Consider the following 21,134-nt stretch of genomic DNA (forward strand, 5'->3'; position numbering starts at 1 on the left):
CAGCTGGGGCCCAGGCCGGGTCACTGCTCTCGGCCTGAGAGGGCAGAGCGCCCCGTGGGCTCTTATTTCTCAGACTGCCGAGCCTCACTGCCCCACGACACAGACCCAGCAGGTCGGGGACGGGGCTGAGCGAGCTGAACTGGCTGAAAAAGCCTAGTGTGGATTTCCCGGAGCAAAGTGTGCGTCAGGATCTGGAACCGCACCGTCTGGCCGCGGACCAGGACCCAGCAGGGAGTGACCGGGGTTAGCCGGCACAGCCGCCCAGACGCCGGCGGGTCCAGACGCTCCGTCCTCCGCCCCCAAGGATCGACGCATCTCCCATCATCAGTGATGTCCCCCGAAACTGGAAAACAGACGCGCTGGACTGCCAGCCCGTGTCACGTCTTCGACTAACAGACCCTGGTCCAATCCGCCGCCCGAGGGGAGGCTCGACATCATCTGAGCGACTTCGCGCTCCTGATGGCTGTAAGTTATGGAAACACGCACATACGCCTTTCATACGTGCGTTTCTCTTGCTCTGTTCATCTTAACCTGAGGATGTCAGCAGTATCACATTCCAAAAATGAGCCAAAAAGTAAAAAATTTTAAATAAGCATTTAAGACCATAGGAGTTAAGTCTTAAAATATTAAAAATTAACAGCAAACCTGTGCGGTTTCAGAGTCTCCCACAGGCTCCTCTTTAGAACAAAGCGGACCCGGAAAACCAGCATGAACACTCCTAAGAAAACACCCTCGAAAGGGCTGTTTTAATTACTCTCAGCTGTGCCCCAAGGTGGTTCTTCGCATCCCCAGAACCTTCCAGAGCGTCTGCGGACCCCTTCTCCCACCGCACAGCCAGGGTTTTGTTTGCGTTCCGGGCAAGCCATCCTTCACCACACATGGCGCAGACGCCCGGACTCGCCTGCATTCGCAGATGCGGGGCCGCCCGCCCCGGCAGGACCCCGCAGGACCCCACAGGGACCGCAGGCAAGAGCAGAGCGGCGAGCATCTGGTCCTCATCCCGCACCGCAGCCGAGATACCCGAGGCCTCACTGGGCCGGACACCCCCACCAGGGCGGCAGAGTCTCGGGACGGATCCTCTAGGGCTCACGTGTGCGCGTGCTGGGACCCTGCAGAGCCACAGCCAAGCGGGCCGGGCTTATGACTGACCTCCGGGACGGCGTCTCGCTCCTCCGAAGCTGCTGGACGCATCTCATCTAAGGAGGTGTGGGTGGCACAGGCCGAGGTGTCCAGGCCCAGCCTGGCTGGGGTGGGGCCCCGCGGACTTGCATTCCAGGATTTCCCAGGGCCCTGTCCCTGGATAGGACATGCATTCTCTGTCACCCGGTCCCCTGGCAATTAATACAGCAGGTGACCTGACCTGACAGGTTTCAGGGATGGTTTTGCCATCGAGTCGGATTGTTAAAGGAGGTCGTCCCTCCGCTTGCCGGCACTCCAGACCCTTCAGGCCCTGGCCTCTGCCCCTCCCCTCTCCGCCCTGCCTCTGGCTCCCTGCTCACGCCTCTGGGCCAGAGCCAGACTCCCTCCTGCCCAAGGACCACTGCGGCCCAAAGGCAGGACCATCCTCACCACACTCCGGGCCCTGGACCAGCGTCACCCCGAGAGGCCTCCCAGAGCACCCTGTCTGCAACAGCGTGTCCCCGACTCGGCTGTGTCCTGGACCCACGGTGCACCTCCCCACACCCCGGGGGCACCACCTCACTCGCTCCTGGGCCCACAGCAGCGGCCGGCCCACAGAGGGGCTGGGAAAGCCATGTTGCCAGGGTGCATGATCGTGGATGGACGGACGGACGGACGACCTGCCCAAGCTCCAGAGAGCCTCCAGCTTGCGTCTGGCCCCCAATGGTCTGAAGAGGCCAGCCTGGCGCAGCTGGGGGGACCTGGGTGCCCACAGGCAAGTCCCCTGAACCCCGTTCCTTCCTTTTAACGTCCAGTGTGCTTTCAACAGCTCATCCCTCGGATGGGACCTAACTCCCCGGGCATTTCCTCAGACATCTGCGTGGCCCAGGCTTCGACCAAGAGGAAGCCCTGGCTAGAAACCAAGGTCTGGCCCCAACCGGGCATTGGGATGGGGTTCAAGGACCAAGTCTGCAGAGGCGTGGAGGCTCGGTGTGCCGACCAGAACTGAGGACAGAGGGGCCCAGGGAGAGGCCCCCCCCCCTTCTGCGGACTGGCTCCTTCCTCTAGATCAAGTGGAAGGAGACAGGAACTGAGAAGGCATCGGCAGGTCCGGACTCCCGGCAGCTGGAGCAGTGATGGGTCTCCAGGCGCGGTGTCGGGCTGTCCCAGCCGCCCCGGGGCTGCCTCACACCAGCCAGACCCCACGGCCCGCCCCTCCCAATGCCAGGCACCCCCTTCCGAGCGCTGGCCTCGGTGTCCCCTAGCAGCCCGTCCCTGATCTCCATCAGAACTCGTGCCCCCACCCCAACGCCTCGTCTCTGTGCCCCCGGGGCACCAAGACTGACATCATGGGGTCACGCTTATTCCCCCACCCAATGCCTGCTGGCTCCGTGGCAGAGCTACACCCGAGTCCCAGCCAACCACATGGCCACTGGCCCCAGCACCGGCGTCCTCTGGAACGGAGCGCATGGGGTGGCCTTCAAGCCCATTCGGATGACACTGCCCGCGGCCTCTGCGTCTCACCGTGTGGCCTTCAGGACTCGAGCCCCAAGCTGGGCCCTTGTCCAGGCCCCTCGATGACCCCACTCCTGGCACCCCTACAGGCGGGTCCCCTTTCCTGGGCACACAGCTCTGCCCCAGCTGACCCTTGGCACACCCGCGTCCCCACACGGCCAGCCCCTCGCTTGTCACCTCTCGGAAAGGGCCCTGGGCGCCCCAGCAAGAGAAGCCCCTCCTGGCCACTGTCCGCAGTGTGCCCGCTCTGGTTTCCCGGTGTGCTGGGTCCCCTGAGTGGGCAGAGGTCACGCCCATCCCGTCTCCCACCGACCCCAAGGCCCAGAATGCCCACAGCAGAGCGCGTCTGTCCCCACGACACTCCTGAGTGGCTCCTGAACGTGAACAGCTCAGGCTTGTATGTGGTCGTGCTACTGCAGGCTGATGGCTGTAAAAGCCATCACGAAAAAACAGTTGAGCAGAGAGAGAAATAAAATTCACGTCGCCCAGAACAGACCCCAAACAGCCGAAGAGCAAAGCCTAACGGGGAGAGGCCGGGAGCGGCGATCAACCAAGAATAAACACGTCCGCTGCAGGAGCAACGTTCGTCGGACTTTCCTGACCATGGGGCGGGGCAGAGAGGTCCCTCGGGGGGACCCTGGGCCGCTCCTCTCGGTCCATGAGGTGGGACCAGGACAGCAGCTCCTTCACAGCTGTCTCGACTGGTGGCAGGGGACGTGCCACGTGGGATTTCTGCCCGGACACAGCCCCCATCACTGTCACCTGGGGGCAGACCCGGGCACCGGACAGGGGCGCCTCCTCCCTGCGGACAATGTTCACGAAGCCTCGAGCCAATTTATGCAACTCAACGTGGTGGTTTTCAAAGAAGTACTTCCTACAGTCCCCAAACACGCTGAGCCAGGGGCGCCCGAGGGGCTCAGACTGTGGGGCGTCTGACTCCTGGCTTCTGCTCAGGTCATGGTCTCAGGGTCATGGGATCGCGGCCCGTGTTGGGATCCACTCTTGGTGGGGAGTCTGCCTGAGGTCCTCTCTCTCCTCCCCCTCTGCCCCATCCCCCCCCACTCCTCAGATAAATAAATAAATCTGAAAAAAATAAACAAAACCCACACTGAGCCAGACCTCTTCAGGACACAGCCCAGGGGCCCATGGGGTGAACAGGCCCGGGACCCCATCCCTCCCCGTCTTACACGGGAAGTCACCCCCCCCACTGGGTGAAACCCCCCCCCAGTCCACAGCACCCACTAGTCTGGGCTGCAAGCCACTGCCAGAAAAACACAGGTTTCCCCAGCTTCCTTTCTCCCCGATTGTGCTCTGGGGTCCCCGTGTTCCCCAGGTCCCCCCACCCCCCGACTGGGCAGTCCTTTGAGAGCAGACTGCACCCCAGCCACCGGCTTCAGTGCTCGTGGGGAAGGAAGACAAGATTCCCTCAAACGCAAAACAGGGTCCTGTACTCGGTCAGAAACTGTTTCTCGACAAACTGTGCCCCCGAGTGGGGAGTGGCGGTGAGATCACCCTTTCGGTAGCAGAATGACCTTGAAGGAAAACCAAGCTTGATGCTCCTGGGGAAGTGCGGGGGGGCATCTCCCGGGGAAGTGGGGGAGGGAGGGGGGAGGCAGAGCCCCTACCGGCGGGGATGATGCCAATTCTGAGTGGGCTGGGCACCAGCGCTGCCCTGGGCTGGTTCTGGTCCACGCCGGCGTCCCGCTGCGTCCTGCCGATCAGGCCGTGCAAGACCTCGCTGAACATGCCATCTCCACCGACACAGACGATTCTGCAGGGGACACAGGCTGTTAGGGTCCCTTCTGCTGTCCCCACAAGGTCGCACCCTCCCCCAGGCCCCGCCTCCAGTTCATCGCAGAGAATGCCCTGCCCCTCCGCCCACAAGCAGGGGGTTCTCCTTCAGGCCAGACTGCTAAGAAGTAAGCAGACAGGGCGCCTGGGTGGCTCAGTGGGTTAAAGCCTCTGCATTCACTTCAGGTCATGATCTCAGGGTTCTAGGATCGAGCCCCGCATCGGGCTCTCTGCTCAGCGGGGAGCCTGCCCCCCCCCCACGGCTTCCCTCTCTGCCTACTTGTGATCTCTGTCAAATAAATCTTTTTTAAAAAGAAAAGAAATAAGCAGACAAAGGCAGAACAGACGTCTCCCTCTACGGAGCTCCACCTGCCAGACCAGCCCGCAGCCCCGCAGCCGCCCTTAACCTCCACGCGGCCTGGGCTCCGGGGGCCACCCGGTCCCTTCACGCTGGCCGCACCACTGTCTCCAACACCGACTTCAGCTCCCCACCTCTAACAAGTGCCTACGTGTCTTCTGTAGGATTCCGTCACCCGGACCAGTCAGGTCTCCCAGACGTCCTAGAGACCACCCCCTCTGACCATATCCCCTGCCGCCCTCCAGCCGGCTGTGCCCGCAGCGCATAACCTCCTTCAGCCATCCTGGGGCCAATCCCGGCGCATCAGTCCTCACCACATGGCTTTAAGGTCCTTCCAGAACGCCTGACCCTCAGCAGCAGCCTGTGAGCGGCCCTGGGTCCTCACCCCTGCGGAGGTGGCCCTGGGTCCTCACCCCTGCGGAGGCAGCCATCCTCCCCCAGGTCTCGAGCGCTCCGCCAAGCCCCTGCCATGTGCTAGGCCTGTGCCAGGGGCTAGGGGACAGCTGCGCACAGGGCCCAGGATGCTGGCCGTCTGGGGCTGACGCGCCAGCAGAGACAGACACCGCATGGACGCGGACTCCCATGTGGGGAAGAGCACAGAAGCTCCCCGCCGCGCCCTGTGTCACACAGCTGGGCACGCACAGCCAGGGCCGCCCCAAGAAGAGACGTCAGACACCGAAACCCACAGGTGCAATGGAACGGCTTGTCTGTGGGCTCAAAACCTCAGGCTCACCAAAAAAGCCTGAGACAAGCGCTCTCCCGCGGTGAGGGACACTGGGACGGGGCCGGGACCCCCGGTGGGGACAGCAAACAGTAAGAGCCTCCGACCTGTGGTCTCCCGGGCTGTCATGGTATTTGTTCTGTAGAGTAGCCCTGTTTTTAGGACATCAGCCTCCAACATTGAGGAACAAAAGGGGAACGTCTGGAACAGACCAACGACTCGGGGAAGACTCGTCTGCGCAGGAGGCAGGAGACGGACGGACGGACAAGGACAACAGCCAGTGGCGGCTCCACGTCGCAGAAGGAGGCACGACGGAGCTTCTCTGCTATTTCTGATTTTCTCCCATGACAACCAGGAGCAACGAAGGACAGACAGGGAGGGAACAGCACTGGGACGGGAAAGGCCTGATCAGCGCTACGTGGGCGTCAGGGTGGCCGAGCGGTACCCACCCGTCGTATCTGTCCGTGTTGATCTCATATAGAGTCTCCTTGGCCTGGTTCGCATGTTCAGTAACTGTGAGGAAAAGTGACATTATGCTCTATTATTATGTTATATGATATACATATTTTTACATTATATTATAAGCACATTATTTAAAAAGTTTTCCCTTATTACCCCAGTTAAGCTGAAACTTTAATAAAACTTAAATAAAATAGAACTTGAAGAAAATTTAAGAGTATCTGAAGATGTAAGAAAAAGGAAAACACGAGTCCGCAGACCGTGTACTCAAAGAAAGAAACAAAACAGAACAGAAACGCTACTCTGCGTGGAGTTTTGTACCCCAGACTTCCCGACATTCATCCTAGATACTCTTTTCGGTGAGAAGTTCTCTGGAAAGACCACGTTAAAGGTCCACGTGCTGTCCCTTCAGATTCACAGGGACATGACCGCAGCCCCGTGATTCCTGCCGGCGCGCATCATGCTGGTTCGAGGTTTGCTGTTCTAAAATGTGGCCGCGCACCTCTGTGCCCGTCGCTCGTACACCCGACTGTCGTCCTGGGCAAGCGTGAGAAAGCTGGGGTACCCGGTGGGCCACCCCCCTCAGGAAGTGTGCACAGACCTCAGAGCACGGGGTCACGGGGAGAACAGCGTCTGTGCGCCCCCGCCCTGCGTCGAGAACTTGCACTAAAAATCAGGGCCACGAGCACGGCGTCCCATTACATTTCTTCAAGTGTCACTTAGTACGAAATTCTTCCTAAGCCTTACTAACGGCTTTTCTCTCTCCTCGCAAGAACGTTCTGTCCCTGATCTTTACGCTTTCATCGTCTTAGCGTTTCTCTCGAGTGTTTCTTACGCGACGACTTGGTTAGAAGAGTATCCATACTTCATATCGTATTGTTCTCATTCTGGTATATAAAACAACGCATTTTACTTTGTTTAAAATCAACTTGTGGGACACCTGGGTGGCTCAGTTGGTTGGACGACTGCCTTCGGCTCAGGTCATGATCCTGGAGTCCCGGGATCGAGTCCCGCATCAGGCTCCCAGCTCCATGGGGAGTCTGCTTCTCTCTCTAACCTTCTCCTCGTTCATGCTCTCTCTCACTGTCTCTCTCTCAAGTAAATAAATAAAATCTTTAAAAAAAAAAAAAATCAACTTGTAAGACAAAACCTTGCCTAGTGACAAGATTTGACGCGAGTCACTGTCAGATTTACTCCTATACGTCTGATAGAACGGATACTTTACCAATTACTTCGGTGGTGACGGAGGCTAAGGTGAACAACGGCGCCACCTTCCGCTCGTAGATCCGCTTGCCTTGTCCCTTCCCTCCGAACGGATTAATGAACACCAGCAAATGCTTTGGTCTCGATGCTACAAAACAACGACATGTAAATCCCAGTGAACCCAGAACGTGTCAACAGGAAAGACTGCGTCGCTGAAGGAAATCTAACGACTGTAGTTTGAGAACCCTGCTAAGTACTGCCTGGTCAAAAGCATTGAACTTCAGGTTAAAGAACGGTGCTGAAGAGTTGCCTAATCTACGGGCAGGGGAGAGTGGGGGTCTATCAGAATGGCCAAGAGTCCCGTGGATCTGCGAATTCCCAAGAATCCAGAATTCTGACCAAGACACTGTCTCCTGATGAAGGGTCCTATAAAATGCGACTTCTGGAAGGTGAGTCTGCAGAGAACAAGAAGAAACACGTGCAGACGGGACCATGAGAAGAGACAGACTGTGAGACACCCAGACAGCCTGTCAGCCCCGGGCCTCAGCCCCGTCCAGAGAGCATCTTCACCTGGCTCACACCGACATTTGTGTTGGGGTTAGTTCAGATAGATTCTGACCCTCAGAAACTAACTTTACTGGCAATCAATAAAAGTAGCAAGAAAGTATATCCTCCCCCACCCCAAAAACTGAGAACCTGAGTCTTCACAAAATCCTGCACACAGAAGTTCACAACAGCCCCTGAGTGGAAACACCCCACGTGTCCATCTGCTGGGGGCTGACACCCCAGATGCAGTCCAGCTGCACAATGGAATACTACTCAGCAGTCAAAAAGGTCAGACTACTGGTATCCTGCCGACACGGATCCTGTCAATGCCGTCACTGGACGGTCTACAGCCCATCCCTGAAGGGGCCCTTGTGATGTGACTCCGTCCATGGGGTGGCTGTCTGCTCCGAAAGGAAGGACCACAAGAAAACTCTGGGGCAATCTATGTCTCACGGAGCTTTGGGGGACACAGCTACATGCATGCGTGTTCCAGCCGCACTGGCCTCAGCTCACCATCTGTCCACTCCACCGTGCAGGATTTCTAGCTCAGAACTGCAGGCAAAGGCTGGTCTCTAATCCACGAGGTGCCTGCTGCCTGTGTGTAAAGCAGCCCCTCCTGTCCCTTCCTCTGAGACTCGGCAGAAACTACGATTCACTAACAGACAGATATACAGACGCTGGCAAAGAAAGACTGCAAACCTCCAAGCCCTGCCGTCTCTACGCGGCGGGCGTGTGCCTGTTCATGATACAAGTCTTACATGTCTTCTGGATGGTTGAAAACCACAATAAAGTACTGGGGGAGATGTACGGTAGAGGAAATCAATTGAGCTGAAAGTTGTTTCTTTAAAAAGACTCATAAAAATGGGACATCCAGGGGCACCTGGGTGGCTCAGTGGTTAAGCCGCTGCCTTCGGCTCAGGTCATGATCTCAGGGTCCTGGGATCGAGTCCCGCATCGGGCTCTCTGCTCGGCAGGGAGCCTGCTTCCTCCTCTCTCTCTCTGCCTGCCTCTCTACCTACTTGTGATTTCTCTCTGTCAAATAAATAAAAATAAAATCTTAAAAAAAAAAAAAATGGGACATCCAGGGGTGCCTGGGTGGCTCAGTGGTTTGGGCTGCTGCCTTCGGCTCGGGTCATGATCTCAGGGTCCTGGGATCGAGCCCCGCATCAGGCTCTCTGCTCCGCAGGAAGCCTGCTTCTCTCTCTCTCTCTGTCTCTCTCTCTCTCTGCCTGCCTCTCTGCCTATTTGTGATCTCTGTCTGTCAAATAAATAAATAAAATCTTTAAAAAAAAAAAAATGGGACATCCAGGTGGCTCAGTTGGTGAAGCATCTGCCTTCGGCTCAGGTCATGATCCCAGGGTCCTGGGATCGAGTCCCGCATTGGGCTCCCTGCTCAGCGGGGAGCCTGCTTCTCCCTCTGCCTGCCTCTCTCTCTCTCTGACAAATAAATGAATAAAATCTTTAAAAAATAAAAACAAAAATATTCATAAAATTGACAATTCCCTAATAAAGTTGCTACAGAGCAAGGGAGAAGCAACAAATTAGTAATTACCAGGAATGAGAAAGGGAACATTACCCCAGAGTCTGCACATATCACTAGGGAAGTGAAAGGATTTCTTAATAATAAATTTATAAAGTCGGATAAATGGACAATTTTCTCAAAAAATATAATTTACCAAAGCTGGCAAAAGAAATCGAAAATCTGAATAGTCTGATATTTAATAAGGAAACCAAAGTCATTAATGAAAACCTCACAAAGAAAACCCAGGCCCAGATGGTTTCACCAGGGAATGCTTCCAAGGACTTCAGGAAAGCCACAGCCCCATATCACGGGAGCGCCTCCACAGAACAGAAGGAAGGGGCGCCGCTCCGCGACCAGCACGGGGCCACCAGCGCCCAGGAGCAAAACCAGTCCAGAGCTGCACGTGTGGCTCTACTTCGCCCCAAGCCAAGGTGCAGAAATCCTGAAGAAAGTCAACAAGTCAACTCCAGAAACCCGTAAGAAGAGTGATCAGGCATGCCAAGCGGATTTCCTGGGAAGACGGAGGTTTTACACACGAGAAAGCAATAATTCACATCTTAACTCCAAAAGAAGATGATCACACAAGCACCTCGGGGGATGCGGAAAAAGCATTTATCAGATTCGACGATCAGCTGTGGTTTAAGAAAAAACAAAGTCTAGAAAGCCAAGAATTAGAAACGAACTTCCTTAAGATGTTTTTTCCTGATTTTTAAACTTGTATTTATTTCTACTTTTTAAGGAATCTCTATCTACCTGGTGTGGGGCTTGAACTCACAACGCCCAGACCAAGAGTCACTTGTTCCACCAACTCAACCAGCCAGGTGACCCCTTCATATGTTTGTTGTTTTTTTTTAATCTATCAAAACCCCAAGAAACATCATTCTTGACAGCGAAGTGCTGGAAACTGCCCCCGCGAGCAGGGCTGAGACGCTCGTCCCCGCTGGGACCCGCCGCAGGGCGGACGTAAGAAAGAGGAAGAAAGGCACGAGAGCTAAGATGAATGAAACAGGACTGCCCCTACTCACGGGGACACGATTCTGCTTCAGGGAAATCCCAAAGAATCATCAGTCCAGTGAGATTAATAAATGAATTTCGCCGAGTCACTGGACGCAAGTGAAACTCGCTCCAAGTTCGACAGCGAAGCAAGAAGTGAAGACCCGCGTGAGGCGTCGCCGTGCACGGGGCAGGGACCGTCCCCCCGGCCGCAGCGGGGGTCAAGCACAGACCCGTGCCTACACGAGCCGTCGCCACTCAACACCAAGCCCAGATGGACACCGCTGAAACACCACTCTGAGGGGAAAATATCCTCGTGGCCCTGGAGCAGTCAAGGACATCGGATAGGACAGGACTGACCACGAGAACTGGAAGGGCATTGGCGTCGAGGACATCCGTTCACCAGCAGACACCAGCCAGAGCGGGAAAAGGCAACCCCGGAACGGAGGAGGGATCTGTCGTGCATAAACCCAACAAAAGGTCTGGATCCACAACACACAAAGCATCTCCACGTAACGTGGAGGACAGACCGACAACCCGGCAGATAAACGGACACAGGACTTAACACTCTCCTTGCAGAAGGGGACTTCCAAGTGGCCCCCAAACATGGGAATGGACGTGTCCGTCCCCTTCAGTAGCTGTCAGGGAAAGGCCCGTCAGTGCCCGAGGGCCAGGCGCCCGGCATCCACCAACAGGGCTACAGCTCTGAGGGTGTGGGCACTGCGGGCCGAGCGGGACCCCGAGGGTCTGCTGGGGGGAGCGCTGCTGCTCCGCGGTCTGGAAGACGGTCTGACGGGGTCTGCCAGGAAACGCACGCGCGCCCCCACCACCCCAGAAACCCCTCTCCCACAGACACAGCCAAGAGAAAGGCCAGCATGTGTCCACACAAGACATGCGCCAGAAGGTTCAGAACGACACGGTCTGCAGTAGAGACGAGCCTCGGACGCCACCGGGCCCCGCGTGGTTGGCTTCACAGACAGAACGCTGAGCCAAAAGCCAGACACAGGCGTGTCCGCGGTACGACCTGAGGTCTACGAAGCCCAAAATGAAGCCAGGCAGTGGTCACCCCCGGGGGAGGGACTGGGGGTGCTCAGCGGCCCCTGGGGGGCTGGCCGGTTCTGGTGTGGGATCTGGATGCTAGTGACACGCGCCAAGATGCACCCGCGGATGTGGGTGCTTCCCGGGGTCTAGGCTGCTTCTGGGAAGCCACAGACAGATAACCCAGGGTTAAAATCAGAGAGATCCGAAGAAACAGATCCTCCAACACCTGCAGGTACGAGGAGCCATCTCGGGTGAGGATGTCGCTCGGAAGCTCGTCTGTGGGCCACACCGCCCTCAAGTAAATTCTCACCCTTTGGATCCAGACACCAAATTAACTTAAAAAGACCGAAAACCACCCCTTTACACGCTGTCTGTGCTCTGCAGTTAAAGCTGAAGGAACTGACCAGATTCCGTACTGAGACTGTAACCAAACAGCACGAAACGGGATCCCAGATGTGCTCTTCCAAGGAGCTGGACAGACGGACTCTCATCACCCAGCAACCCACCTGCATTTCAGATGTCGGGCCCCCCCAGATGTCGGATGTGCGTCCCCATGACCTGCTGGACTCCCCACATTCACCTGCAGCGCAGGGACCCCCATCCCCACAGCCCAGAAATAGAAACCGGGGCTCCGCAGGTCCAGGGACCCGTGCCCCGGGTCCCAGCTGGTTGGTGAGGTGCCCCGACCCCGGGAGGCCACGTGGGGGCAGTGGCCGGGGACTCTAGGCTGGTCCTCCGACAGGTGCATCGGTCAGTCTGCCCACGCCACACCCGTTTACCCCGCAGGTTACAGGCAGCTGTGCAGGAGGCAGCGAGGCCTCGTGGGGGTGGGGTACAAACGCACGTACTGAGCGCCCCCAGCAGCTCCTGCAGGACGCGCAGCCACAGGTGACACAGCGGCTCCTCGGCACAGCAGAAAGTGACCTGCGCCCACTTCCAGCGGCGGCGGCGGGCTCTCTTCACGCAGTGCACTACGGAGACAGACAGCGGGGCAGGTCAGAGCGCAGCCCCGGGCCCCACAGCTCACGTGGGAAACCCCTCCCGGCCCGTGAGCGACGTCCAGGGCATTAGGAAGAAGACCAGCATCTCCATTCTTTTAACCCATTAAGAAAACAAAAACAAAAAAACAAAGAAAGTAAGAAACAAGATGATCGAAACATTAATTAAAAGTAGGGACGCCTGGGACGCCTGGGTGGCTCAGTTGGTTAAGCAGCTGCCTTCGGCTCAGGTCATGATCCCGGCGTCCTGGGATCGAGTCCCACATCGGGCTCCTTGCTCAGCAGGGAGCCTGCTTCTCCCTCTGCCTCTGCTGCCATTCTGTCTGCCTGTGCTCGCTCTCTCCCCCTCTCTCTCTGATAAATAAATAAAATCTTTAAAAAAAAAAAAAAAAAAGTCGATCTTCGGGAAAATCACATAATGCAGTTTCTAAAAGATTAAAAAAAAAAAAAAGGAAACACTGAGCTTGTCAAACGAGTGACGAAAAACTCGTCTTTTCAACTGTGTGAACGCAGTGCAGACGGGGGGGGGGGGGGGCTCCGTCACCTGTGAACGCAAAGGGCTTTTCCATCTTCTGCCATTTTCCGCTGCTGTAGCGCTTCCCGTGAGTGTCTGTTTCCTCTACGGTGATGATCTCGGAGATGGGCACGCAGCAGGCATCTGTAAAGATCACATCCTCACATCAGATGAACTGCATAGAATTCACAAGAATACAAGAAATCCGTCCCAAAATGCTGGGGCTGTTCTGCTTTAATATTCTCGTTAGACATCCAAAAAAAAAAAAGAAAGAAAGAAAGAAAGAATCATACGCAGTTGTACTAAACTCGGAGCTAAATACACTTGGGAAACTCAATGTTATCACAAGAGGGGGTGTTTAGCCAACAGTCAGCAATGCAGGCTGCCAACTTCGCGAATGACCTGCTCTGCTGACTTTCCAGGCCAGCTTCCGTGCCCAGTTTGGGCAAAGATGTTCAAGACACAGTGTCTGTCCTTAGTCTGGCTCAGCAGTCCAAGTGGGACGGAAGCACATGACGAACCACGGGGCAGGCGGGACCCCCCCGTGGCGGAGGCCGGGGGGGAGGGGGCGGCGGGGCTCTAGAAAAGCCTGGCGGGGGTGGGGAGGCGTCAGGTGCGGGAGGACAGCACGGGCTGGGGCACACAGCAGCCCATGGGTCAACGGCGGGAAGCCCGGCAGAGGCCACTCCATGGAGCTGCCCTGATGGCAGAAGCAAGTGGGCACCGGCACGGCTGGGGGGCCCGGAAGTGGAGATGCGGACAGCGAGCCCCCGTCGCACCGGCCGCACTCTGGAAGCGCGAACGGACGGCTGCTGGCATCCAGCAGAGCAGAGCACCCTAACTTGTGGCTGGCCCCGGCCGGCTCTCACTGGGAGCTGCAGAGCTCGGTTTTGGCCACGGCTCGTAGAAACCCCCCACTGCGGCATTTCAGCAACTTCGCGCGGTCTGGAAGTCACTGCCCGCGGGGGTCAGGGAAGGCGCGGACGGGCGTGGGCCTCAAGGAGCCCCGGAGGGCTGGGAGGGCACGGTGCCCAGCAGGGCCGGACTGGCCGGGAGCACGGGGCAGAGAGTCTTGGAGAGGAACCAGAAGTGGGCGTCCGAGGGCAGCAGGGGCCGCGGCGCACCAGGGCTCAGAGGCCGGCGGGGGCGGCTGTCACAGAGGCCTCCCTCCAGGGCGCCCTGCCTTCTCCCTCCCGATGCCTCCCACGGCCTGCCTCCCCACATCCTCCTCGACCCGTGGGGCGCTGGCCTACCCTCCTTCAGGCCCCACCGAGTCTGCACCAGTTTCCGTGCAGAGGAGCCGTCAGGGGTTGTGTGTCTGGGGCACAGAGCAGGGCCAGGCTCGCAGCAGCGGCTCGGGATGCCGTGGGAAGAGTCGGGGACCCGCCCCTTAGGGTCTCACACTCCCACGGCCATCTCAGACCCTGAGGACAGGCGTCAGGCGCTGCCGCAGCCCTGGGCAGTGGTTACACCTGCTGGTAAGAACAGCCAAGAGGCTATCACGACAAGCTAAGTGCGCAGTCAGTAGGACAGAGGCTTCTCCTTACTCAGACGAACTGGCTGATTTAAGAAAGCACACGAGACCAGCAGTCGTATTACGCGGTTCAGTTAGTCCAAGTCACACACGACCCAGGATAACACATGGGAAAGTCTACGCATCAGTATTTCCTAATCCTGCTCGTTTGGTTGGACGACTCGGAGAGCCAGAGGAGGAAGCATGAGGGGTCAGGATGTCGCCCCACACCCTGCTCCCGGGGCCGGCGCGCCCAGGGCTGTGGTCCCCGACTCCACGCCGCTCACCCGTTACGTCCCACGCAGCTGTGACAGCACCCGGCTCGCTCGGGTACCCACCGGGCACCGGACCCGCCCCATCACAGAGGGGCTGCATGGGGAGATGTTGGGGTGACAGGGCACAGGAGGGGTACGCAGTGCGGGGCTGGAGGCAGGGGGTGTTCGGGGTCTGAGCAGAGACCACAATGAGGGCAGGACAAGCCGCTCAGAAGGTGGCCTGGGAGAGGAGGAGCTGAGGGAGGGACGGGCCCTGAGGGACCGGACGGAGGGACCGGACGGAGGGACCGGACGGAGGGACCGGACGGAGGGACAGGACGGAGGGACAGGACGGAGGGACAGGACGGAGGGACAGGACGGACGCTTGGGGCTTTGAGGCTCGTCGAGTTTTCTCTCGGGGAAGCTGGAGCTCAGGTGACTCCCAGTCAGAGGGAAGCCTGGGCAGACGCAGGTCTGCTCCTGGGTCACCAAAACTGGGGACAGGACAAGGGACACGACGCCAGAGAGGCACTCTGGGATGAACCTTCCTGTCTTTTTTTTTTTTATATATAATTTTTTATTTTTTATAAACATATATTTTTATCCGCAGGGGTACAGGTCTGTGAATCGCCAGGTTTACACACTTCACAGCACTCGCCACAGCACAGACTGAACCTTCCTGTCTTCCACTACAGTCCCGGCCTCCCCGTGCTTCCTTGGGCGAGAACAAGACCAACCACGGTTGCTCCCACGAGCGTGGCGTGTGCGTGGAATGCGTGCAGGACGCACGGAGCGGTCTTCTCTCGGGGGACCGACGCCTGCAGGGAGGTAAAAATCCCTCCTGTGTGGACACTTCACTGAGGACCGTCGGAAGGAGAGTTTTGGGTCTGGCCTGGGGGCTGCCCCTTGCAGGAGCCCAGGAGCCCAGGGGATGGGCACGCGGGAGGGGCCGGGCCCGTGAAGGGTGGCTGGCCCTGGCCCATCCGTCAGCACCTTGGCCACTAGCTGAGCCTGCGTTTCACGGCCGCGCGTGAGGATGACCGTGTCAAATGGACGGGGTTTCAGAAGTTACATAAGATCAGGGCTGAGGGCGCCTGGGTGGCTCAGTGGTTAAGCCGCTGCCTTCGGCTCAGGTCATGATCTCAGGGTCCTGGGATCGAGTCCCGCATCGGGCTCTCTGCTCAGCAGGGAGCCTGCTTCCTCCTCTCTCTCTCTCTGCCTGCCTCTCTGCCTACTTGTGATTTCTCTCTGTCAAATAAATAAATAAAATCTTTAAAAAAAAAAAAAAAAAAAAAGATCAGGGCTGAGACAGATCTTATGTCTGTCAGAGACAGAAGGCCGAGGCTCTGTCTCCCCCAGGCTCCTGGCCCCTCCTCTGTGCCCAGCGGAGGACCAGCCTTCAGGGCCCGGCGCTCCTTTCCTTTCTAGCTCACTGCACTCTTGCGCGTCATGGGTGGAAGGCCCTGTTCTTCAAAAAACTCTCCTAGGCAGGAGGCAAAGAGCTCCACCAAGAATCTGAAAAGACAGACGGCAAGTCCCTGCAGGACACAGAACACGTCACCCGGCTTCCATCCGTCTCCTCCGAGGCTAACGTGCAACCGGCCCGCAGGGGCCCTCGGGAGGGACAGTGCGCGTCACGCAAGCACGCCGGGCACGAGTGGGAACGACAGCACATGGTGCGTGCACAGAAAACAGGCGGGCTTGCACACAGTTAACGCTGGGAATTTGGCGACACTTCATGTTCAACACGGTATCAGCATTTCTCTCATCCCTGCCTGCATTCTGCAAGACCTCGCCCTGCAATGTGAGATTAGGGAAAAAAAGGAACGGTCTGCTGGACAAAAGCGACAGTGGGATGAGAGATCAGAGGCCTGTGTGAGCAAAGGTTCCTCTCAGGAGGGGCTGGGCCTGGCTGGTGGCCATGGCGCTGGACAGGACTCACCTGGACAGGACTCCCCAGACGAGGACATGAGGGCCCAGGGCACACACCGGCCCAGCCCGCAGCCTAGCCTGCCCCCTGCAGCAGCTCCCCCACCCCCTACCCTGCTATCAGGGGCGCAGTACCCTGACCCCACCAGAGTCTGCACTTGTAAATGTGCTAAGCGTCTTCCTGGGGAAATGGCCTTGGATCTCGTTCCTCGTCACGGCCTCCTCCGGGCTGGCGCAGCCCCGTCTGCAGAGGGAGCGGCCGGCCAAGGCTCCCAGGAGTCACCCAGCTGTCGCTTCACAAAACAACAACCTGACGCCTCCTCTTCAACACCTGCTGAGATCGCTTCTGGACTGCACAGGTCCTTCCAACGGACGGAAAGGTGCTGGAAACCACAAACTCCCTGAGACTGAGCTGCTCACCGGAACCGTGGGCACCTCTCACGGTGGGGCCATCCTGGCCACAGTTGGATTTAGGCAGCATCCCTGGGTTCCAGCCACAAATGCTGGGGAGTAGGGGCACCTGGGTGGCTCAGTAGGTTAAAGCCGCTGCCTTCAGCTCAGGTCATGATCCCAGGGTCCTGGGATCGAGTCCCGCATCGGGCTCTCTGCTCAGCGGGGAGCCTGCTTCCTCCTCTCTCTCTGCCTGCCTCTCTGCCTACTGGTGATCTGTCTGTCAAAAATACATAAAATCGGGGCGCCTGGGTGGCTCAGTGGGTTAAGCCTCTGCCTTCGGCTTTTGATCTCAAAAATGCTCAGCAGGGAGCCTGCGGGGGACACCGCAACATCTCTGTCTCAAATGAATAAATAAAATCTTTGGCCAGCATCTCAACATTGCTGGACATTGGCCAGCATCTCCTGGGGGCACCGTCCCTGGCAGAGAACCACTGCCCGAGGGGTCACTGTGCTCAGCAGCCTGTTCTTTACCCAGAAAACACAGAAGGAAACAAGGCCCAGTCTTGGGGGCCGGGGATGGGGGCATCTCCTGTACGTGTGCGCGTGTGTCCCACAGGGGCCCCACACCCAGCCTTCCGAATCGAAGCCTATCTTTCCCGGTTTGCCGCCCCTTTCCAGAAGCTTCCTTCCCCGCTGTACACCCCCCCCCCCCCCAGCCAGCGAAGAGCCTCTGTTCTCGCGCCCACTGCGCAGCTGCCCGGGAGCTCTGCCTGACTCCCTCCCTGCTTTGGGGTCGCTTCCACCCGGGGCCCCCACATGCACGTGGCAGTGCTCTGTTCGAATCTTTTGCGGGGACATCCGGCCGCTCAGCATGCAGGTGAGTCAACACCCGAGCCCGTCCACCACCCACCTTCCTGGCAAAGCCTGCGACTGCGGGAGCGAGTGTGGGACCCAGACCCCCCCCCACCCCCGTTCTGGTCCCGGCGCCCGCGCTGGCCCCAGACAGCAAACACTCAGGACGACCGTCAGAACAAGCACGGACGCCTCCAGCACTACTTGAAGATTTTCATCACGCGTCCAGCCGAACCCTAAGGCAGCCGGATAGAAGTGTCCCGGCGCTGCGGGTACCGTGCATCGGACCTCTCTACAGCACCCAGTTACGACGCCAGAATTGTTTTCAGTGGTGATTTTTAAAACTTCCTGAGCTGGGAAAGGAAGTGTGTCCGGGTGCCCCCCCACAACAGGACAGACACAGGACGCGACCTGCCCCGGCTGCCGTCCTCAACCACAGGACAGTCCCCCCATCCCTGCTCCTGTGGGGCCGCGGGGAAAGAGGAAGTGGGCTCCCACCATCTCCTCGCCGGCTCAGGTGAGATCACACGGGAGCCTGCAGCTGCCCGGGGGCCCGGGAAGGGCCACCCCGTCCGATTCAGGGACGGTTCCCACAGTGGGTGGAGCCCTGACTTCCGGGGCGGGGGGGGGGGCTGAATGGGGAGCCAAGGGGGGTGGTCTCCTCACAAGAGTAGAGAGCACGATGGAGGCATCAAATGTCACAAGCGCCACCTGATCCCCTCCAGCCGCCTGTCTGCCCACACGGACTGGCCTGTCCACTCTTCCTGCTCCGGAGGCCCCGTGGGAACGCTGTCCTGGCTCTGTGGCGTGTGTGTGCGCTCACAAGCAGCCGGGGGAGGGACTGGAGGCAACACCGCCGCCCCCGCCCGGCTCGCGGTAGAGCGACCCCACTGCGTGGTCACCTGCCCCGGGTACCACCCTGACCTCTGGCTCTCGCTGTCCACCTGCTCTCCTGCCCTGGGGGACGCTGGGCGGTCACACACACAGGACTGACTGTAGGGGATACACTGCGGCTTTGGGCCCCTGGCCCCGCCCGCCCAGCTCTGCCCCTCCGGGAGCTTCCCCAGGCCTCCTCGCCTTGGCTCACCTCACCCTCGTGCTTCACAGGGTGACAGAGTGTTCCCCAGACCCTTCTAGAAAACCGACCCACTTGAGAGGCTCTGACATAACTTCCACGAACATCTGCTCCTCACAGTGACTTTCCCGAGAACGTCTTGCTATGCCACCGGATAAGAGAGTTTTAAACAAAGGACGCCCTGTCCCGGCGCCCGCTCCCCTGGAGTCGGGTATCGGCGTCCCAGACGCGTCCCGGGCCCCCCGAGCTCTGTGCCATAAGCAGCAACCCGAAGCCTGGCATCGGAGAAGATTTGAAAAGACGTCTACAACCTTCCAGATCACCCCCCGGCGGGCGTGGCCCAGTCGGCACTCCGAGCCCGTCCTCCGTGCTTCAGAACTACCTCATGTCACGCAAGGCAACAAGCGTGACACGGGACGTCACATGCGGGCCACAGCCAGGCTCGTCCAGACACACCTCTGCCCGGTGCCCCCCACGGCAGGGGCCCCGCACGCAGCTCCCTCCTGGCTGCTCTCTCTTCACGCCACTAGGGATCCAGTTATTTCTGGTCTTGAAAAGACCGGATTTGGAATCCCGCAGAAACCGACCGTCTGACCACCCGCTACGGATGGTCCGGATTTGGAGAAACGCTCGGGCAGGCGAGGTCGGTTATAAACACGGAACTGCAGAGACGCTTGTATCAATGACAACGGACTCTCTCCGCCTCCGGAGGAAGAAAAACAGTCCGACTACAGGGAGAGCCGCTTGTGTTCAAAGAGTAAAACGGGGAGGCGGGGTGTTGGGTCACGACACCCAGACGGGCACCGCCACCTCCTGGGCAGACGGCGCGGAGGGCAGCACCAGGTCCGGAGACGCGGCCGGCGTCCGTGCTGGGAGAAACCACGACCTGGTGAGGAGGCCCCACAGGTTCTGCGGCAAGTGTTTTCTTCCTCTTGTCCTCCTGGGACACGGAACCGTCCGTCTGTCCCGCGTCGCAGGGACGTGGGCCCTGGACTAGTTCAGGGTCCCGTTGCTGAAGTTTGGAATTGAAGTTTCAAGCAGCGTCCACTCCTGCTGTAAAAACTGAGCCGAGTCGGGGCACCTGGGGGGCTCAGCCATTAAGCCTCTGCCTTCGGCTCAGGTCATGGTCCCAGCGTCCTGGGATCGAGCCCCACATCGGGCTCCCTGCTCGGCGGGAAGCCTGTTTCCCTCTCTCCCACTCCCTCTGCTTCTGCTCTCTGACAATTAAATAAATAAGATCTTTAAAAAAACAAAAAAAAAAAACAAAAAAACGGAGCCAAGTCGAAGTCAAGGAAAATACAGGAGAAGAGGCACATGTTCAGCCCAATGAGAAAAGAAAACCAGACATTCTGAACACCTACTTGATATTTTTATCTTACAGTATTAAACATAAACCAACCTCAAAGGAGGCCACGGGCTCTGGCCGCTCCGCTCCGCTGACGACAGTTCGACCACTTCCCCACCGCGTCACCGGTTCCAAAGGAGCAGGGCGTGAACTCACCCGGCCTCTTTGTGTGACCTGCACGTGCTGGCCTGGGCTGCAGACTTGCGCTCACACTCACGTGGAGACCGCCGCGGTCCCTCGCACACGCCGCCAGACACACACCCGGCAACCTGCCTCCCCTGGGGTGTCCCTCACTTTGCAACCTAAACCCGACCTCCTCCACGCCCCCACCCATGCACCTGCCTGGTCTGCAGTCACTGCACGCAAACACACACACATGTGCCAACCTGTGCGCTTCCTCCCGGCTGGGTCACCGCTCCCAGAGGATGAGCCTGCCTGCATGTCCCCACAGGCCACTGCCTCCGGGCACCTGGCGCAGCCCTGCCGTGGGATGGGCGGTGACACAGCCATGGTGCCGGCCGTGGGGAGTGAGGTCTGTGCCGACTTCACGCATGCAGATGAGCCTCACGGCGACACCAGGGGCAAGCAGGCTCCCCCATTCCAGACGGCGGACCGCACAGGGGACTTCACGCTCTGGGCAGTCGGACGACGCGTCCAAGCCACAGGCGGTGAGTGGCAGCCCCAGAATTAACTCTGGCAGAACGCGGTCCTCTCCGCTGCACCCCTGCCTGCACCTGGTCCCGAAGAGCCCCCACCTCAACCCCGGGCCGAGAGAGGCCACAAGGGGAGCACGCGAACAGTCACAAACCATTTAGAAATGGGTGAGAAGAGCTTTTTTTTTTTTTTTTTTTTAAAGGGGGGGGATTTATTTATTTGACAGAGAAATCACAAGTATGCAGAGCAGCAGGTTGGGGGGGGGAGCAGGCTCCCGGCTGAGCAGAGAGCCCGACATGGGGCTCTATCCCAGGACCCTGAGACCATGACCTGAGCCGA

General features: G+C 58.5%; 1 protein-coding gene across 1 annotated transcript in view; it reads right to left on the bottom strand.

Annotated features, from left to right (window-relative positions):
- The window catches only part of CERK (ceramide kinase), a 39,575-nt gene that overhangs the window by 9,176 nt on the left and 9,265 nt on the right, over window positions 1–21,134 (bottom strand). Inside the window, exons 2-6 of the mRNA XM_045067094.1 lie at window positions 12,811–12,924; window positions 12,117–12,239; window positions 7,189–7,314; window positions 5,954–6,017; window positions 4,260–4,405 (exon numbers count right to left, since the gene is read on the bottom strand). Of these exons, the coding sequence (XP_044923029.1) occupies window positions 4,260–4,405; window positions 5,954–6,017; window positions 7,189–7,314; window positions 12,117–12,239; window positions 12,811–12,924 (573 nt within the window). The remainder of the gene's footprint in view (window positions 1–4,259; window positions 4,406–5,953; window positions 6,018–7,188; window positions 7,315–12,116; window positions 12,240–12,810; window positions 12,925–21,134) is intronic.

Source organism: Mustela putorius, unplaced genomic scaffold (assembly GCF_011764305.1).
Source record: "Mustela putorius furo isolate JIRA1106 unplaced genomic scaffold, ASM1176430v1.1 tig00003871_pilon_pilon_pilon, whole genome shotgun sequence".
Lineage (NCBI taxonomy): Eukaryota > Metazoa > Chordata > Mammalia > Carnivora > Mustelidae > Mustela > Mustela putorius.